The following is a 17,953-nucleotide window of genomic DNA, read 5'->3' as shown; positions in this document are numbered from 1 at the left end:
AGTAAGCACATAGTAAATAATCAATTTACTGAGTGCTTTTTGTGTCTAGAATACCGTATTAAGAGCCTGTAAAAATACAATATAACAGAATTGGTGGACGTGTACCCTGCTTACAGCAAGCTTACAGTCTACCGGTGACTCATTTGTACTCAGTGTAAATATTTTTTCCCAGATAATGTAAGTAGGAAAAAAAATTCAGTGTGGGCAGTATCCAATTGCATGCTAATATTTCTGGAGTCATTTAAACTGGAAAAGAAGCCGAGCATTGTTTCCTGAAGTTCCTTTATGCCTTCTCATGTCTTCTGTTACTGTTTTTTTTTCTTTTCATCATATTTTCAAGCATCACGATGATCACTAAAGTCTAGGTACTTTATGAATATTATACTTAATGCTATAAACAAATAGGAGTAAGATCTTTGTTATCGTCACTGAGAGCGAAAGAGAAAAAACATCATTTCTCTGGAGATGTAATTAATGAAGAAGAATGCCTGGGGAACACCTCAGCGGATAAATAGTAAAGCAAATTAATGCTGTTTTGTGTTTGTTCCTCTCCTTGAGCCACACTTATTTCACTGTGTCTTAAATTCATCTGTCTGATCTCATGAATCATCGGAGCAGCGGTATTCTCACACCTTGGGTAAAAGCAAGAACTCTGATCTCTTTTTCTTTAAAATCTGTACTTTGGTTCCTCGGATTCTGGCAGATTCACCTGATGAAGTGTGAACCAGACATTGACACTCATGCCCAGTACTTTTTATTGGATGTAGGTTGAATTCAGAATGAAAAAAAAAATCCTCTTGGGTGGCTGCTGGGCTTTCTTTTTTAGGTTTCGGGAAGCAGGTTTATAAAAGATTAAAGGCACAAGCAGTGGTGCGGGAACCCTGCTGAGGATTTTTCTGTTCCATCTTGTTAAGTTTATTGCATTCTTTTCTGCAGACTAATAGTCATTACAGTGTTCCCGTAACATTGTTGAATGTCTCCTGCCTGCATTTTTTATTCCATAATTCATCAGCAGACATGCCATTTGTTCACAGATGCTCGGTGCTGCATAATGACCTGATTTTAGAACTGCGGATAGTAGGTACCGCTCTTCAAGTCCACCTACTGCCAAGAAGGCTTAGCAGTTGATGCAGCAGCATTGACTTGCTTCATGTCTAGAACAGAACAAAAAGCCGAGGGAACATTGTCTGGTAGGGCCATATGGATGTCGCTAGAGGATGGGTGTGCGGGTGCCGGTGTGTACGTGGGTTTGCGGACTGCCCTGTGTCCAAGACTTGAATATGAAGAGTTTCCCATCATCACAGAGTGTCCAGCCCAGCTACTTCCAACACTTGGGAAACTGAGAGTACCTGAAGCCTTGATGGGGAAGAATGCCGGGGGCTGCGAGGGCAGGATCCAGGGAGGGTGGGGTGCCATCAGGGAGCTTTTGGCCCGGCTGTTCCCTGGAGATTACACCAGAAGGTGGAGAGGATGTCCCACCAGTACCAGCCCTCAGGATTAGGCCAGGATGTCTGTCCCCGGGGGAGGCCGTAGGAGCTGAATGCAGGGTGCCGGTGGGGTGCTCAGAGCTGTTCAGCCAGCAGGAAACCTTCTTGTACCAAAGAGAGCCCTGCTTGGAGCATGGAGCATGAGAAAGGGCAGACTAGCGATACAATCCTAGGGGTAGGGGTGGTGGTGGTCTGTATGTGTGTATTCCAGTGACAGGGTAAAATTACACTAATTGGGGCTCTTGGCCTTCATCTGTCTCTGCCTGCTGCCTTTTTGCCCATGGAGGGGGCTGTCAGCCTGCCTCAGCCTGCTTTCTTCCTAGCCACGAGGCCCACTGGCTGACAAATAAACCTCACTGTGACGGTAACCTAACCACGACGGACTGCCCACCGAGTTTAGGTGTGGGGGAATTGCCGCTCTGGGCAATGAGTCCCACAGGGCAGAAAGACTAAGCAGGTTCCCCTGGAATTAGGGCTCTGAAGACACTGTGGATGAATTTTCCAAATGTACTCGGCGGGGGCAGAATGGGGTTAATGCCCCGGGACTCTGCACACTTGTGTCTGCTCCTGAGCCGCATCGAGGGGAGAAAAACTGGGATCCTAACTGGGGGTCAGGTGGTTTGCGGGGACTGCGCCTACCCTGCACCTGATGCTGGGAGCAGACCCTTGGGGTCCCTCTCCAGCCTGAACCCACCCCCCTGCCAAGCCTGCAAAAGCCCGTTGCTCCCCAGGAGCCATGGCATGTATGTACGCATCCTTTCTACGCTCTGCCTCTCCCCCCATCAGTAAGTTGTTTTAGTGTCTGTCTTTCCCTACTAGATTATAAGCTCCTTAAGGACAGGAGTCATGTCAACCAACTCTGTTGTAATGTATTCTGCCAAGTGCTTAGTACAGTGCCCTGCTGTAAGCACCCCTGATCGTTTGACCCCAGCGGCAACTGCCATCATTTGTAGGTCAACAACAAGGACGGTGGCTGCTGCTCTTGGCCTGTGCTATTTTTGTTCCTCACTAACGGGTACTATAAGGAAGCCGGGAAAACCCCTGGAGTAATCCACCTCCGTGTATGTTACTTTTGGAGGCTCTGCCATGATGTGACAGGTCCCTGTTCTTGCTACGTGACTTATTTTAAAGCGGACCACTTGCCCCGACGTGCCCACGTCTCTGGTGTGCTTGAGAAGAGATGAGGTCCTGGGCTCACAAGTACTTTCAAGAACACACAGTGAAGCAGCGAGGCTGGTGGAAAGAGAACAGGAAATGCAATTTCTGATCCTGACTGCATCACTTTGTTCCTGTGTGACTTTGGGCAAGTCTGGGCCTCAGTTTCCTCCTCTGTAAAATGGAGATGAAACATCTGCCCTCCCCCAGACTGTGAGTCTCGTGTGGGCTAAGAACTGTGTCCGACGTGGCTATCTTGTGTTTATTTTAGGGCTTAGCACATTGAAGGTGCTTAGCAAATATCACTATTATCATCATCATTATTTTAAATAATAACAATGATTAGTAGTAAAGTGAAAAATAGTGGTGTCCAGATTGCTTGGGTCTCACTAGGGAACTAGATTCAGATGGGGGACCTCTTGCTCTAGATGAACAAACTGTGAGCCATCTTCGTCGTCATCAACAGCATTTATTGAGCTTTTATTGAATTCCGTCTACTTTACTCAGCACTTGGAAACATAGGGTAACAGTAAAGGACACAGTCCCCACTCCCCCCTCGAGGCTCTAATCCAGATTAGACGTAGAGTCGTAAGGCTGGAAAGGGTTTGCAGGATCATAAAATACCTACCCCGGCCTCCTGGGAATACCCCACTAAATAATCCTAGGTGGTTGAGAGGCTAGATACCTTTCAAAGACTTCTAAAGGAGAGGATCGATAACTCCCTGTCCGCAGGACTGAATTCATCAACGTTGGCAGGCCACTGATGGTATCTCTTTGTCTTTTGTCTTTCAGTCAGTGGCGTGTGGTGGATTTTAAAGTAAGTTGTGCAGTCAGAACAGCTTAAAGAAATGTAACGTAACTCAAAAATGAACCAGTTGAGCCGGGCATCCCACTAGCAGCTATTGGATGACTGCTGCCGCCGCCGCCGCCGTCGTCATCATCCTATTTTCATTCCCGACTAACGATCCCTGCTTCCTCCTCCTCTCCTCCCGCAGCAGCTCTGCTGCAGACAGTGGACGGAAGGGTCCCCTTCCCCCAGGCACCAATCCCATCCACAGTGTTGTATCCTCAGACCATCTACAATATTCCTGCGCTTGCAATCTGCTCTTTTAACCCAGCATGGCCTGAGCTATATCTAAGCTGTGGCTTTGATGGACATCAGCAAAAAAGCATAATGTTTTCAAGTATTGGAGAGGCATTATTCGTCATATAGCCCGACATTCTCCTGGCTGGTATCGCTGCCACATTTTAAAATTTCAGGTTGGGTCGAGGAGCGCATGAGGTGCATGCCCCGACAGCATGTCTCTGCTTTCAGTGATTAATTTTGCTTTTTAAGCAGCCCGTCTTTTGAAGTTATTGGTTCGTGTGAAGAATGGTAGAGCAGAATCCCAGCATCTGTTTCATTGGCCCCATACGTAACAAGATTTTTGATGGCTTGACAAAAAAATGAACGTCGGTATCTTTCAGGGCTGTTTTCTGTTAAGTGTTGGCACAGATAGGTGTTCTGAATTTTTCAACCAGGGCGAATACAGATAATCATTCTAGGTGGTTTTTCTCTAAGTTTTGTTCCCCAACCTTTATCAAACCCAGTGAAGATTAGTACTTTTTCGGTGGTGCCGCTTTCTAATTTGCGTAGTTCATTCTTCCCTCGTGGAACATGATGCTTTTTTTACAGTTCAGAAGCGCTTAGGGAAAAGAAGGCACATGCCCTTCTAATTTTTTGGGTTTTCTGCCATTTTGCTAAATCAAATTTACTAATTAGGAACGGGTGTAGGACAAGTGAATGGATTTTTAGATGTATTCTTGTGCTGGTCTCGTTTGTATGTCAAAGATACACTGCTAACACTAGGTAACTTAGAGGACAAATTTTTTTATAAGAAGAAGGGAGTGAAATTGTTATGTTTTAAAAAGAGTTGTTAATGAATTCTGGATTAGAGAATTAATGTCATTCAAATTTTGGCCTGTTTTCATTCTGTAATTTACTAATCAGAGGGAATGGGAAATAACTTTCATTCATCGAGGAGGCACTGCTTGCAGAATTATTTGGCAGAAACTGAAGTTATTTCCGTCTTTTGGTAGAAGCATATACAGCACCACTTTTTCCACCAATCTGGGGAAGGAATGGAATTGAGCTTCTAATTTAGTAAATCTCTTGTAAAATATTAGTACTCAAAAACTGCTAATTGGTGCGAGGAGAACTTGTTTTCGGTTCTAAATTTACCTACATTCCCAACAGATCTGTGTTTTGTACCAACCAAGACTTCCCCTCAAAATACAGTTTACTTTTTCCTCTTAATCATAGAAGTTTATAGGAGGAACAAATAAGTGAAAGCTGTTTAATTTTTCAGCAAATGAACTACCGAAAATAGAAGCTGCCCTGTATTTTTCTCAGCCCAGCAGCTTGAGAATACATGTGGTGAAAAGATGTGTTAATGTCAGGTCTTTCTTCACATCAGAAGTTCATTTCATTCTCTTTCTTGAATTGTTGAACATCTTTCTGAAACATTGCTTATATGATCGATAAGACTGGAAGAAGGAAGGAAGAAAATTAGTGTGGAAGACTGCAGTCCTGTTTCTCAGACCTGAAAGATGTATTAGAACATCAAAGCAGTTACGTGGAAATGAACAGCATCATTCTTTGCACTGGGAATGTCTGTCTCTTTTTCTCTTTCCTTTCACTTCAGACCCCCTCACCTTCCTGATGCATAACCTGGTACCAGTTTTGTCCTTTGGAAGTGTCAGATCAGTCTCATGTTCCTGTTAGATCCAGAGTTCCCTTTAACCTTATTTATCTTCAAATAATACGCCCTTAAAACCAAGGGCACTCTGTCTTTGGACTTTCAGTAGGGAAAGTGCCCAGCCGCTTAGAACAGTGCTTGGGACATAGTAAGTGCCTAACAAATACCATCATCATCATCAAATGAAAAATCAGAGTTCTCATGTTAGCAGGAAATGCACAGCTCCTGTTTTTGACCTTGGTTTGAACTCTGGTTGAATCCATCCCAGAAGGTCAACCAAAGGATAGAAATGGTACCCATTTGAATCCGGATTCCTTGACAACTCTGACTCTGTGATTCTGAGAGGGGAGTCACATTTCTGAGGGTGGGGTGGGCCCTAGGGAACCCCTAGAGACAGACACTTTAGCCTTCAAATATTTTCCAATTTTTGATTATAACTACTAGGACGTGGGTGGTAAAGGGCATGCGGTATTTGGGCAAATACTTGGGAACGTACAGTAGCAACATACTGCTTTGAGGGCGCGTCTTTTGGAGGAGTTGATGATTTGCACCTTGGTGGAACCTGTTCAGGGAGTAAGGTTTGCATTACCACTGGGACGAGTCATCCTCCTAACCTAATTATTGGGAATGTTCAGCATATTCAGGCAGGAATTTGATGGGGTTTTTTTTGTTGTTGTTGTTGTTGTTTGTGAATCGGACATTTTGTTTGCAAGTTAAAATAGAAGCATTCCCAGTAAACTCCAAGAAACTGGGTGTGAAGAGGAGAAATCTAGATGAGGTGTAAGCTTTGTAGAGGACGGGCTAGGGCAGGGGTTCTGCCTCTTAAGAGTAGTCAGTAAATACCAACTTTGGTGGAAAGCCAGAATCCCATCTCATCATTTTTCTTAGACTTTGCACCCTATGTAGGACAGATTATGTCTGACCTAATTAATTTGCGTCTACCCCAGCACTTAGAACAGTGATTGACACATAGTAAGCACTTAAACACAACAATAATAGCATTGTCAAGAGTATTTATTGAGCACTTACTGGGTGCAGAGCACTGTATAAGCACTTTGGAGAGCCCAGTAGAGTAGACAAAAACCCTGCCCACAAGGAGCTTGTAGTCTAGTCAGGGAGACTGATATTTAAATAAATTGCATGTAAAGGAAGTAACTGAGTGTAAGGATGTGGACCTGTAGGTATTATGGGGGAAGGACATGGGGTGAGTGCCAGTTGAAATTAGTTATGGGGGCAGTTTTCCTGAGGATGTCAGGTCTGTGTGAGAGATGTTTTTGAGATGTATTTTAGCCAGCACGTGTCTAAATTTATAACCTTCCTTTCTCCTTGCTGCTTCATTTTGCCTCGTCCATTTCAACCCCATCCTACTCACGGAGACTTGCGTCTTTTATAGTATTTTGGAGACGGTGGGAGGTTTGAACTTTTTCTTGTCAGACTTTGTTACTTCATCCTCTCCAGTTATTTATTTTTATGAAATGTTTTTCCTTCTCTTCCACCGCTCATTAGTAGAAAACTGAAGCTCATCCTTCTGTTCTAGGACTTGGCTTATAATGTGTTGCTTGAGAAATAACTCCACTCTCCTTCCTCCATTTCTTCCTCCATTCATCATGAGGCCCATTTCACAATAATTTCCAAGAAATGTAATCTGCATTGATCAGGTTCCTTGGGTTGCTCACTTAACAGGTATCTCATTGATTTAGTAAAGAAAAAATCTTTTGTATGTTCTCAGTGTTGAGGGAATTTTCATCTTTCTTTCATGTGAAAATAAGGAATTTTGCACGTGATTTGAAAGCCTTGTTATGACTAGAGAATAGGCCTCTTGTGGTGGTATGGGTAGGTTGAACTAATTTACCGCTTTTGGTTGGTTTGCCTTTCTAGCAGCTGTGAAGTGACCATACATTTTGTAGGAACTAAATATACTGGTAGTGCTCTGATCATTTATTCACTCAATGTAACGTAACGTGAGGGATCTGATGTGACGGGTAGATATTAGTGAACTTGATTCGAGGTGATTATGAGCTACATTATTATGCTTTTACCTTGATTCTGCTAGTAACTTTCAAGAGGTTCAAGGACAAGTTACAAAAAGTTCCTTTGCCCCTGTGTATTTTGTTAGAAAATGCTACGTTCATTGTTCTCCAGGTTGTTGGAATTTGAAATTATGAAATTGAGGTTGCCTCATGGACTGTTTGGTCTTAGTCGCCCACTAGGCAACCCTGCACTGTCTCCTAGAGGAGAGGTTCTGGTCCTTTCCTGTTCGGTGTTCACAGTTAGGAGTTTGGGGGGACACTGTTGTCTCTGGACCATGATTAGAATCATGCCAAGGAGCTGGGTGCAGTTAAGTTTAAATTAAAGTTCAAAGATTGGATATGGGGTTGGTTCTTTGGCTTTTTTGGAGCTCTTTGGAGGACAAAGCCTTCAAAATGCAAAATATGAATAATAATTTACAACTTAATGTTTCTGTACTAATTATGTACCATTTGTGTGTTTTCTTGTAGATTGTTTCAAGAAGAAATCCCGAGGATGTGCAGGAGGTAACTCTTTAGCACTTGAGAAAGCCATTTTTTTAAAAAAATGTATATTTGGTAAGGAAGTGAAAGCAAAACTTTTGTGATTTCCCTGCCTTTTAAATGATCTTCATCTCACAAAGCAGAATGACCAAGGTAAACCATTTCAGGTTTGCCAGCTTTGTGGCCCCAGTGCCTGTCTCTCTCTCTCTCTTGCCTTGTATGAGGTTTTGCCTGGGGTGGAAGGAAGGAGGGTGGCAGGGAGCCTGCCATGCCACAGGCTCAGGAGAAATGATCAAGAGCAGGATCTTGGACTGGTGGGAGTTGAGGGGCCTGTAACAGTGCCCCCAGGTCCATATGGAGCACTCTGACCTAACTGTTGCCTCTATTGCAGAACAAGCAGAGGTGTCCCTCAATAGTTTCAGTGTCCAGAAGGCCCTGCACAGGGCCAGGTGACCTCACTCACTGATCTCCTACTACATCTCAATCTGCACACTTTGCTCTAGCTCCAACGTACTCTCAGTACCTTGATCTTGTCTATCCCACCACTGACACCTTACCCACATTCTCCCTCGGGCCTAGAACTCCTTCCCTTTTCCTATCTGACTCCCCACCTTCAAAGTCCTAAAATCACGTCTTCTCCAAAAGACCTCCCCTGACTAAGCCTTCATTTCCCCACCCACCCACCCCATTTCACTTGTACCCCTTAATAATAATAATAATAATAATAATAATAATAATAATAATAATAATAATAATAATAATGGCATTTGCTAAGCGCTTACTATGTGCAGAGCACTGTTCTAAGTGCTGGGAGGGGCATACAAGGTGATCAGTTTGTCCCACGTGGGGCTCGCAGTCAGTCCCCATTGTACACATGAGGTCACTGAGGCTCAGAGAAGTGAAGTGACTTGCCCAAGGTCACACGGCAGACTTGTGGCAGAGTCGGGATTCGAACCCATGACCTCTGACTCCAAAGCCCGGGCTCTTTCCACTGAGCCACGCCTTAAGCACTTGATATTCACCCCACTCTCAGCCCCACAGCACTGAATGTTCATATCCTTACACTCTGACACTTCCCCTCTCTGTAATGTATTTTTTAATGTTTGTCTCCCCCTCTAGACTCCAAGTTCTTTGTCTACAGGGATTGTGTCTACCAACTCTGTTGTATTGTACTCACCCGAGCGCGTAGTATGGCGTTCGTCCCACAGTCAGCACTCAATAAATACCCTTACTTAATTGATTTGCTGCTGTGTAGCATAACTAGAACATGATCTGTTTACTCTGGTTTATGCAGCAAACCTCTTCTAGACTGTGAGCCTACTGTTGGGTAGGGACCGTCTCTATATGTTGCCAACTTGTACTTCCCAAGCACTTAGTACAGTGCTCTGCACACAGTAAGCGCCCAATAAATACGATCAATTGATTGAAATCAGCAAAAACTAGGATTTAATGATGTGAAAGAAGTTCATGGGCTTTTTTCTTGCAGCCCAATTTTAACTTTCCGTGCTCATCTTGTTCCCATCCTTAACATTGGATTTCCTCCATGGAGCTCTAATAATAGTCTTCCCCCAGTGAGATGTGTAACGCTAGCGGTACTTCACGGTGTGCCAAATGCTAAGGCTCCATCCTTCCAGGAGAGAGAGGGAGAGGGAGAAGATGAGGGAGGAAGAGAGACCAGAAAAAAATCCAGTGACTTAATTCTCTCTCCCCGAAGTGTTCCCGCTCTGCGTCTCTCACATGAGGTCTTACATCATCATCATCATCATCATCAATCGTATTTATTGAGCGCTTACTATGTGCAGAGCACTGTACTAAGCGCTTGGGAAGTACAAATTGGCAACATATAGAGACAGTCCCTACCCAACAGTGGGCTCACAGTCTAAAAGGGGGAGACAGAACAAAACCAAACATACTAACAAAATAAAATAAATAGGATAGATATGTACAAGTGACAGTTGGATCTATCAAAATTCATACAGTAGTTGGATTTTAAAAAGGTCACGTTAAGGGTATTGCGAAGCAGCTTGGCTTAGAGGACTGAGCGTGGGCCTGGGCATCAGAAGGACTTGGGTTCTAATTCTGACTTTGCCACTCGTCTGCTTTGTGACCCTGGACAAGTCACGTTCCTTCTCTGTGCCTCATTTAGCTCTTCTGGAAAATGGGGATTAAGACTGTGAGCCCCACGTGGGGCAGGGACTGTGTCCAACTGTGTCTATCCCAGCACTTAGGATAGTACCTGGCACATATTCATTCAGGCATATTTATTAAGCGCTTACTGTGTGCGGATCACTGTACTAAGCGCTTGGGAAAGTACAGTACAGCAGTAAGGAGTGACAGTCCCTGCTCACAACGAGTACGTAGTAGGTGTTTTACAAATACCATTTAAAAAATGCATTTGTTTTCCGGGTAAATGTGTTTTTGCAAAAGATAGCATTTATGCAGTGAACTTTTTAATTAATTTAAATGTAAACAATATTAGTTTTGCTTCCATTTCAGTGGAAAGATCGGTAGCCATCAAGCAGAAAGTACTAGTTATAATCGGTATTACGGTTATATAAAATTGCATAAAAACAATTTAGATAAACTTTATAAAGTGTAATTGTAATATAGGTATAAGCTGATTTTTTGTATTGTCACCCACTCGTAGCTGAAACTGCATCATTGTGAACATTTCAATTTGTGTATCTTTTCTTTCTCTCTGTTTTAGATAGTTGTGTGGAAACGATACAGTGACTTTAAGAAACTGCATAAAGACCTTTGGCAAATTCACAAAAATCTGTTTAGACATACTGAATTATTTCCACCTTTTGCCAAAGGAATTGTGTTTGGTAAGCACATTTTAAAATTATTGATCTTGCTTAGTGACTGCTAATGGCTTATGAAATATACTTTTGCTGGAGCCCCAGGAGTCTGAAATACAGTTCCCTGAACCTGGAAGTCTCTTATTGCTGCCTGTTATACTTCTTTAATATTATGAAGTATACATTTTCCAAAAGAATGATTGTCTTTTAAATGACTAACTGTATCATGGAAATTATTTTTCTAGTAAATGTAGTTAAGTTTGTTTCTTTCTCCCACTGTGACATTATTAAACATTTTATCTAGATATAATTTTTTTAAACAATTAAATCCCATGGCCAAAGACTTTGTGTTCTCGGTTTTTTTTTAAGTATTGCTAAGGAAATTATTAAGAAAACAGCTCCTCTGTGTAGTAGTTTCTGTTCCCACTCCTTTTTTCTTAGTTTGAAGTCATTTATTTCCCCCGTAACCAACTGCAGTGACTGTAGTTGCAGAAGGAAAAGCTAAAATCTTTTTTAAAACAGTCATTAGCCTTGTTGCAAATGGCCCCAATAATCAAAAAAAGAAAACCAATAGAAAAGCAGGATTTCTTTTTTAAAGAATGAGGGCCTCTCCTCCCTTCTTCCTTTCTCGTCTCTCTGAATTTGCAGTGCTGTCTATTGTACATGTTAATTTTTTGCACGCTAGTCTTGGTGAGAGAGTTATTTCACTCAGATTACAGTAAAGCAGCAAATATTTATTGAGCACCAAAAGGTGCTAAGCATTGTATTTGGCATTGGACTTTTAAAGTGCAGTCAAGTCATTGACTAATCATGAGAGTATGTCAATATATTAGAGTAAGTTCTCTGTTTTCATATTGTTGTGCAGAAGAGAGAGAGAAAAGAGAGGCACAGTAACAATAATCACAGTAATAATAATTGTGATACTTAGACACTTATTTACATTCCAAGTTCTGGGGTAGATTCCATTCAGTCAGATCGGACACAGTCCCAGTACCTCACAGGGCTCATGATCAGAGTGGGAGGGAGGACAGTACAGAAACAGAACCGAAAACCCCCATTTTACATTTGAAACTGAGGCACAGAGAAGTCAAGTGACTTGTCCAAGGTCGTACAGCAGGCTAATGGTGCAGCTGGGATTAGAACCCAGGTCTCTTGACTCACAGTCCTGTGCTCTTTCCACCAGGCTAGGCTGCTGCTTAGGCAAATGGATTCTACTATGTCACTTTTCTATCCTCTAGAGGCCATACTTACTGCATTCTGTTCAGAGGCAAATAATGGTTGGTCAGGAAGTTATCAGAACTATGAAGACAAGTCTGTGGGCAAGAATTTATTTTGAAATATTTTGGAATTTTTAGAATTTTTTTATTTTAAGATTACGGGGATTTGATTTTCAGTACAGTTCTTGTCCATGAATCTGGTTAACTAGGCCAGGCCATTGCTCAGGCCATAATTTGTGGTCAGAGTGACCAGGTTCAGCTATTTCCTCAGGGAGCAGTCCTCAAAGGCCAATGCCCACCCCCCCCCCAAAGTGCATTGGAAATGCCAGCAACTGACCATTTGCAACATAAATCACAGTCCACAGGAGCATCATGTTTGTATCTGCACTCCCAAAGACTTGTCCACAGCCAGTTCTGCAAACCGGTATTTTATTCTTCTGTCTCCTAGTACCCTAGATACATCTGTTGGTAGGTTCAAAAACCTTTCAGTATTCATTCTTATCCCCTGGTATGTGTTTAATTCTGTGATTGATGTATGTGTTACCTCAGTCGCCTTGAGTGTTACATTCGTAAATGGGAATATGTTTAGTAGTCCTAGCAGTCGTTATTAGGACAAGATCCTCTCCCCATTATAGCCTTTGTTTTCAGTTATCCCTTTGCCTGTTTGAAGCCAGCCTTCTCCCTTTCTAGCACTTTTAAAAGTCATTCACATTTCTTGTAGCTAATTCATTTATAAATGATGTGTAAAATCATTTTCTCCCTATTTTCATATTTACCCGGAAGACTGAAACTGTTTTGGTCTATTGGCTAATCGTGTAGTAAATCTGTAGAAACAAGTGCTATGTTCCTATCAGGCTGAATTGGGCCCGTTTTAGGGTCCCCTGAGTAATTTGCTAACTAAGAGTGGTTTTCTCAAGGATTGCTCTGATTATGATAACTTTACCTCCAGCTTCTTTAATAGTGTAATAGCAAAAATATTCTTGCCGATCCTGTTTAGCTCATTGTGGGCAGAGAACGTGTCTACCAACTCTGTTATGTTGTACTCTCCCAAGTGCTTAGTACAGTGCTCTGCACACAGTATGTGCTCAATAAAGACAATTAAGTGATTAATAAAGTTTAGTGTAATTACTAAATATTATAGACTCTGTTTAATATGAGAAGCCCCTTTATTTTCGATGGACACAGTAGTGGTTAGTGTTTTGATGGTATTTATAAATACCCTCTGTCCAGAGCACACCAAGCTCCACTGTTTGCTCTATATGTCAGTGTCACACATCTGTCTCTTGGCTATTCTAGACGATTACCTTGTGTGCTCTTCTGGTGAAAGTGTTACTGATTCTAGTTGTAGCTGCCAGAATTAATCGAAGTAGACTGCAGAATACTGGAGGGAACCCGCAGCAAGTCCAAAGGAGTCAGCCTCCTGTTGCCCTTGGTTCTGGGGTGAAATACAGCTCCCGATGTGAGCCTTCGTCATGCAGAAGTGTGTAATTCTTTTTACTGAAGTTTTATCTTTCATTTAAAATCCAGGTCGGTTTGATGAAACAGTGATCGAAGAAAGAAGACAGTGCGCTGAAGATCTTCTGCAGTTCTCTGCCAACATCCCCGCTCTTTATAACAGTAAACAGCTTGAGGATTTTTTCAAGGTTTGTTAATATGCCTGGGGGGGTGTCTCTGTGTTTTCATGAAAAACTTTCACTGTCTATTGATTTGCTTTACAATATTGCAGGGTATAAATTTGCAGAGCAACTTGGGTTACTGATACTGAAGGATCATAGCCAAGTGAAATCACTTTAATGTCATCGATCTTTTTGCTTTCTGTTTCTCAGGCAAAAGCAGATTTTTGTTTTGAATAGAAAACTGTACTAAGGAATGTCACATTTAAAATTTATGATATTGTAAGATTAATATTTACACTTCTACTCCAGTGTTTGTTCTTGATCCTTCTCATCTGCCCTCCAAATTTAGCTTTGAAAACAAACACTCTTTTCTGTGTAGTAGAGTTAAGCCGCCCAAGGCCGAGGTCATGCAATCATTATTCTGAGGTAATTAGTTCAGATTACTGTAGGTTGTCTGAGATGGTCTTTTAATTTCAGAGGTGTAATGTCCTTCAAATGTAATATATATGTGTGTATATATATATGTATATATATATATGTGTAAATACATATATATATTATATATATGTGTGTGTGTGTATATACATATATATATGTAAAATCTAAACCCAATTTCTCTTTTCATTCACATTACCGTACAAGGTGAGTGCTTCATTGGCTCTTCCTCTTACCTCTTCCACATTTACCTATTGCGTTTAAGCCTCATGTACCAAAAAGGTGTTTAGTCATAATTGTTTCTTCCACCGTAACTTTAAAATATCTCAGTTGTACAACTCCCCTTTCTGTGGTCGTATAACCAAAAGAGCATTTAGGAAGTGATATTTGTTTAGGAAGTTGATTTTTCAATTTTGCTATCAATTTTTAATGGTATTTATTAAGTGCTTACTGTGTGCCAGACACTGTAATAAGTGCTGGAGTAGATACAAGATAATCAAATTGGACACAGTCCTTGTCCGATAATAATGGTAATAATAATAATTATGGTATTTGTCAAGTGTTTACTATATGCCGGGCACTGTATTAGGCACTGGGGTAGATACAAGAAATCAGGTTGGACACAGTCCCTTACCCACTAAGGGCTCACAGTCTTAATCCCCATTTTACAGATGAGGTAACTGAGGCACAGGAAAGTGAAATGACGTGCTCAAGGTCACCCAGCAGGCAAGTGGCAGAGCTGGGAATGAGAACACAGGACCTCTGGCCACCAGGCCCATTCTCTTTCAAGTAGGCTACACTGCTTCCGAATTTCACACTTAAATAAATTCATATCTAAAATAAGATACATCTCAATACAGAACTTTATTTTCCAAGATTAAAATGATCTTGTAAAAGACACTTCAGACTGTAGTCCAGGTAGCCTATTTGACAGAAACCGAGAGTCTGTACTTTTACTGTTCTGTGGCTGCCAAGGCCTTTCTGTTTTTCTTTATTTTTGATGTGCTTCAGCTGGAGTTTCAGTGCTGCAATGACCCAACTGACTCCTGCTTATTTCTAAATTCAAATCTCTGTGGTGAAAGGTGATCTTAATAGCTCATAGATTTCCTTTCATTTGAACTGTTTCTAGGAAACTGGCCTCCACAGAAACCTGGATTTCATATGGGATGAGAAGCCTACTGGATAGAGCCCAGGCCTTGGAGTCAGAAGGACCTGGGTTCTAATCCCAACTCTGTCACATAGCTGCTGTGTGACCTTGGGCAAGTCACTTAACTTTGTTGTGCCTCAATTACCTTATCTTTAAAATGGGGATTAAGACTGTGAGCTACCTGTGGCACAGGGACTGCATCCAACCTGCTTTGCTTGTATCCACCCCAGCACTTAGTACAGTTCCTGGCAAATAGGAAGTGTAGCACAATTATGATGGGTAGGAAAGTGACTCTATCCATTAAGTCCCAGTGACAATTGACATTTTTAAAAAGATCCAAAGTTTTAAGGAATTGGTTTCAGAAGAGTAAACCAAGTTAACATGAATTCCTTTGCCAAAAACCTAAAATAAATCGCCCTGGGCTTCAGAAAAGCAGTCAGCCAGCCTTAAAGCTCTTTTGTTTTTCTGCTTTGTTAGTATTTCAAGGAAACTCTAGTTTGTGAAGGAAATCTTAATCTTAGTGAATTGGGTAACAGGAGATGGGGGAGGGTCATGGCCAGTGGGAGAAGAATTGTACCACTACATTTGGGAAGGACTTAAGGCACATATTATATACTTTTTTTGTGGGCCATTAGATGTATTGAATATATCTGCAGGTGAGTGTTAGCTAAGATTAGAGGCTTGAACTTAAACAAAATGAAAATACTGACTCATTGAAATTTAGGTCTGGAAACCATGTGAAATTTGAAGCCCTGAATGTTTATGAGAAACTCTTATTTCCCCATGTGCTATCATGCTGTCATGGAAATAAAATTTTTGGACCCAGGAAAAACTGCAGTTTTACAATATCTGGTATCACTTAAAAAAACATTCTGTCTTCTTGCTGCAATATTGAAATACCACTGACAGCAAGCATGAAAGTGAATGGCCTCTTCCCCAAATTATTCAGGGTAATTAATCTGTAGTCCCTTAAATCCTTTTCATTTGTCAAATGTGCTCCATTTTTCTTAGGAAAAGAGTACATTCTTGAAAGCACTGCTGTGATTTTATGGGTCTCATAAGGCCATTTTCATATTACTTTAGAGAAAATCACCTCTATAAGTAACACTTAACTGTTTCTGGTGAGAAACATTGCATTAACACTTTATTTTAGGAAGTGAGGAATGGGGCTGTTTTTTCAGAATATGGCTCCCAGTAGCTGTAAGTACTCACCTGGTGTATGCACTGGTGCATACTGTAAATTATTATCTGTTTAAGTTGTTTGAATGCAGCCATTTTAGGGAATTTTTTCTCTTTTGAGGTTTTTGCTATTCAATACCTGGGTAAAATTAGCATGAACAGAGAAGGGTCAGTTTTAATGAAAATGATTCTTCTAGGAATTGCTGCTTTCATTGCCTAAAAAATCGGCTTTCATGGCTTGCTTGTCACCGTTTCTGATTCAAGGGCTTAGTATAGTGCTCTGCCCACCGTAAGCACTCAAATATGATTCAGATGCCTTTCATAGAACTACTTTGATCTTTCTTTTCAATATAAACATGTATATGAAATGTTAGCATTTCATTTTGGTTTTAAAATAGTGTATGTCTGTGTAACCTCATAAATTGCCATTGTTTCCATTTGACTTCTGTAGGCCTGACGCAGCTTTATTTGCCAAAAGTGCTTGATAACAGCCGTATTTTATGTTACTGAATTATGTTTTCTTGTTTAAAAAGCAAAAAAAACCCACAGCAAAACAAGCCTCAAAATCATTTGTTCACAAGACAAATAAAAAAACCAACTTATTTTCAGGGTGGAGAGGTTCATGATGGCTCTGAATTGATTGGTCCTGCTGAACCTTTTACAGATTCCTTGATTGACAGCTTCTCTGATTGCAGTTCTGAAGGTTAGTATCTTTTTTCCGCTGTAATCCAGTGGATCTGATCATAGAGTAAATCTCCAGATCACAGTATAAATCTCTTGAGTCTGACCTCAGAAGAGGAATTGGATCCTGGGATTTCAGTGTGCTTGATGTAAATAGCTCCTTGGCTTATTTGGTTTAGATTCTGTATAATGAAAGGAAGGATCGTCGAGATCATAAAAGTCATTGAACAACATGGCTATTCATACATTTTCATTTATGTGCTTAAGGCAATTTGAATGTATCTTCCTCCATCTTCCTCCAACCAGGAAACTAATGTAAATTTTACACAGGTAAATAAATTGTCCGTCAGAATCAGCTTTTGCTTCTTATAATTACATCGAAGTTTTTTCATTTGGCACAACGTAGTTGTACTTGTTAATTTTGCTATTGTTTCATTTGTTAATGAGTTTCATTTTGTAACATCGAGGTAGTTGACTCCTCCACGTTTTTGAGATAGGGTGGACATGATTGACTTGGTTTTGGGACGTCTGGGGTGAAAGTGCAATTTAAAGGCAAACCAGTTGTAATTAACGTTTTATTTCCATTATGAGCTCCAGCCTCACGTGGAATTGAGCTCAGCTACTAAATTAGTTGTACCGTTTGTGGAAACTTGGCAAACCTAGGAAGTGAAAGCATGGGAACCCAACATCTTCAACACATTTCCCCCCATCTGTTTGGCTGCTTTAAGCTTACAGGTTGCTTTACTGTCGCCCTTGATATCAAAGCCTTTGATGTCTGAATAATCTCATCTGTTAACTTGTGTCATTTCCTTTCCCCATTACATTGCCTGATTTCCTTTGCATTTTTGGAAAGGATATTTTCCAGGTGCATACTTCAAAAAGAAGTCCGTAGAAAATAATTAGAGACGGTCATGACTTCTTTCACAAGTGAACCTATCTCCTTGTCATTTACCGGATTTTATATGCAGGCATTGTTGATGCTCTTAA

At 41.2% G+C, this 17,953-nt stretch overlaps 1 protein-coding gene across 3 annotated transcripts in view; it reads left to right on the top strand.

The window, feature by feature from the left end:
• The window catches only part of RPS6KC1 (ribosomal protein S6 kinase C1), a 105,808-nt gene that overhangs the window by 8,605 nt on the left and 79,250 nt on the right, over positions 1 to 17,953 (top strand). Inside the window, exons 2-5 of one of the 3 annotated variants that reach the window (XM_038761074.1) lie at positions 7,879 to 7,914; positions 10,598 to 10,718; positions 13,436 to 13,551; positions 16,895 to 16,988. In XM_038761074.1, the coding sequence (XP_038617002.1) occupies positions 7,879 to 7,914; positions 10,598 to 10,718; positions 13,436 to 13,551; positions 16,895 to 16,988 (367 nt within the window). Of the gene's footprint in view, positions 1 to 7,878; positions 7,915 to 8,025; positions 8,044 to 10,597; positions 10,719 to 13,435; positions 13,552 to 16,894; positions 16,989 to 17,953 lie in introns of those variants that run through there. The other 2 variants (XM_038761075.1, XM_038761076.1) reach the window with 2 other exon arrangements.

This window comes from Tachyglossus aculeatus, chromosome 19 (genome assembly GCF_015852505.1).
Source record: "Tachyglossus aculeatus isolate mTacAcu1 chromosome 19, mTacAcu1.pri, whole genome shotgun sequence".
NCBI lineage: Eukaryota > Metazoa > Chordata > Mammalia > Monotremata > Tachyglossidae > Tachyglossus > Tachyglossus aculeatus.
The sequence above is the reverse complement of the archived record's forward strand: the minus strand, read 5'-3'. Positions and strand labels throughout refer to the sequence as shown.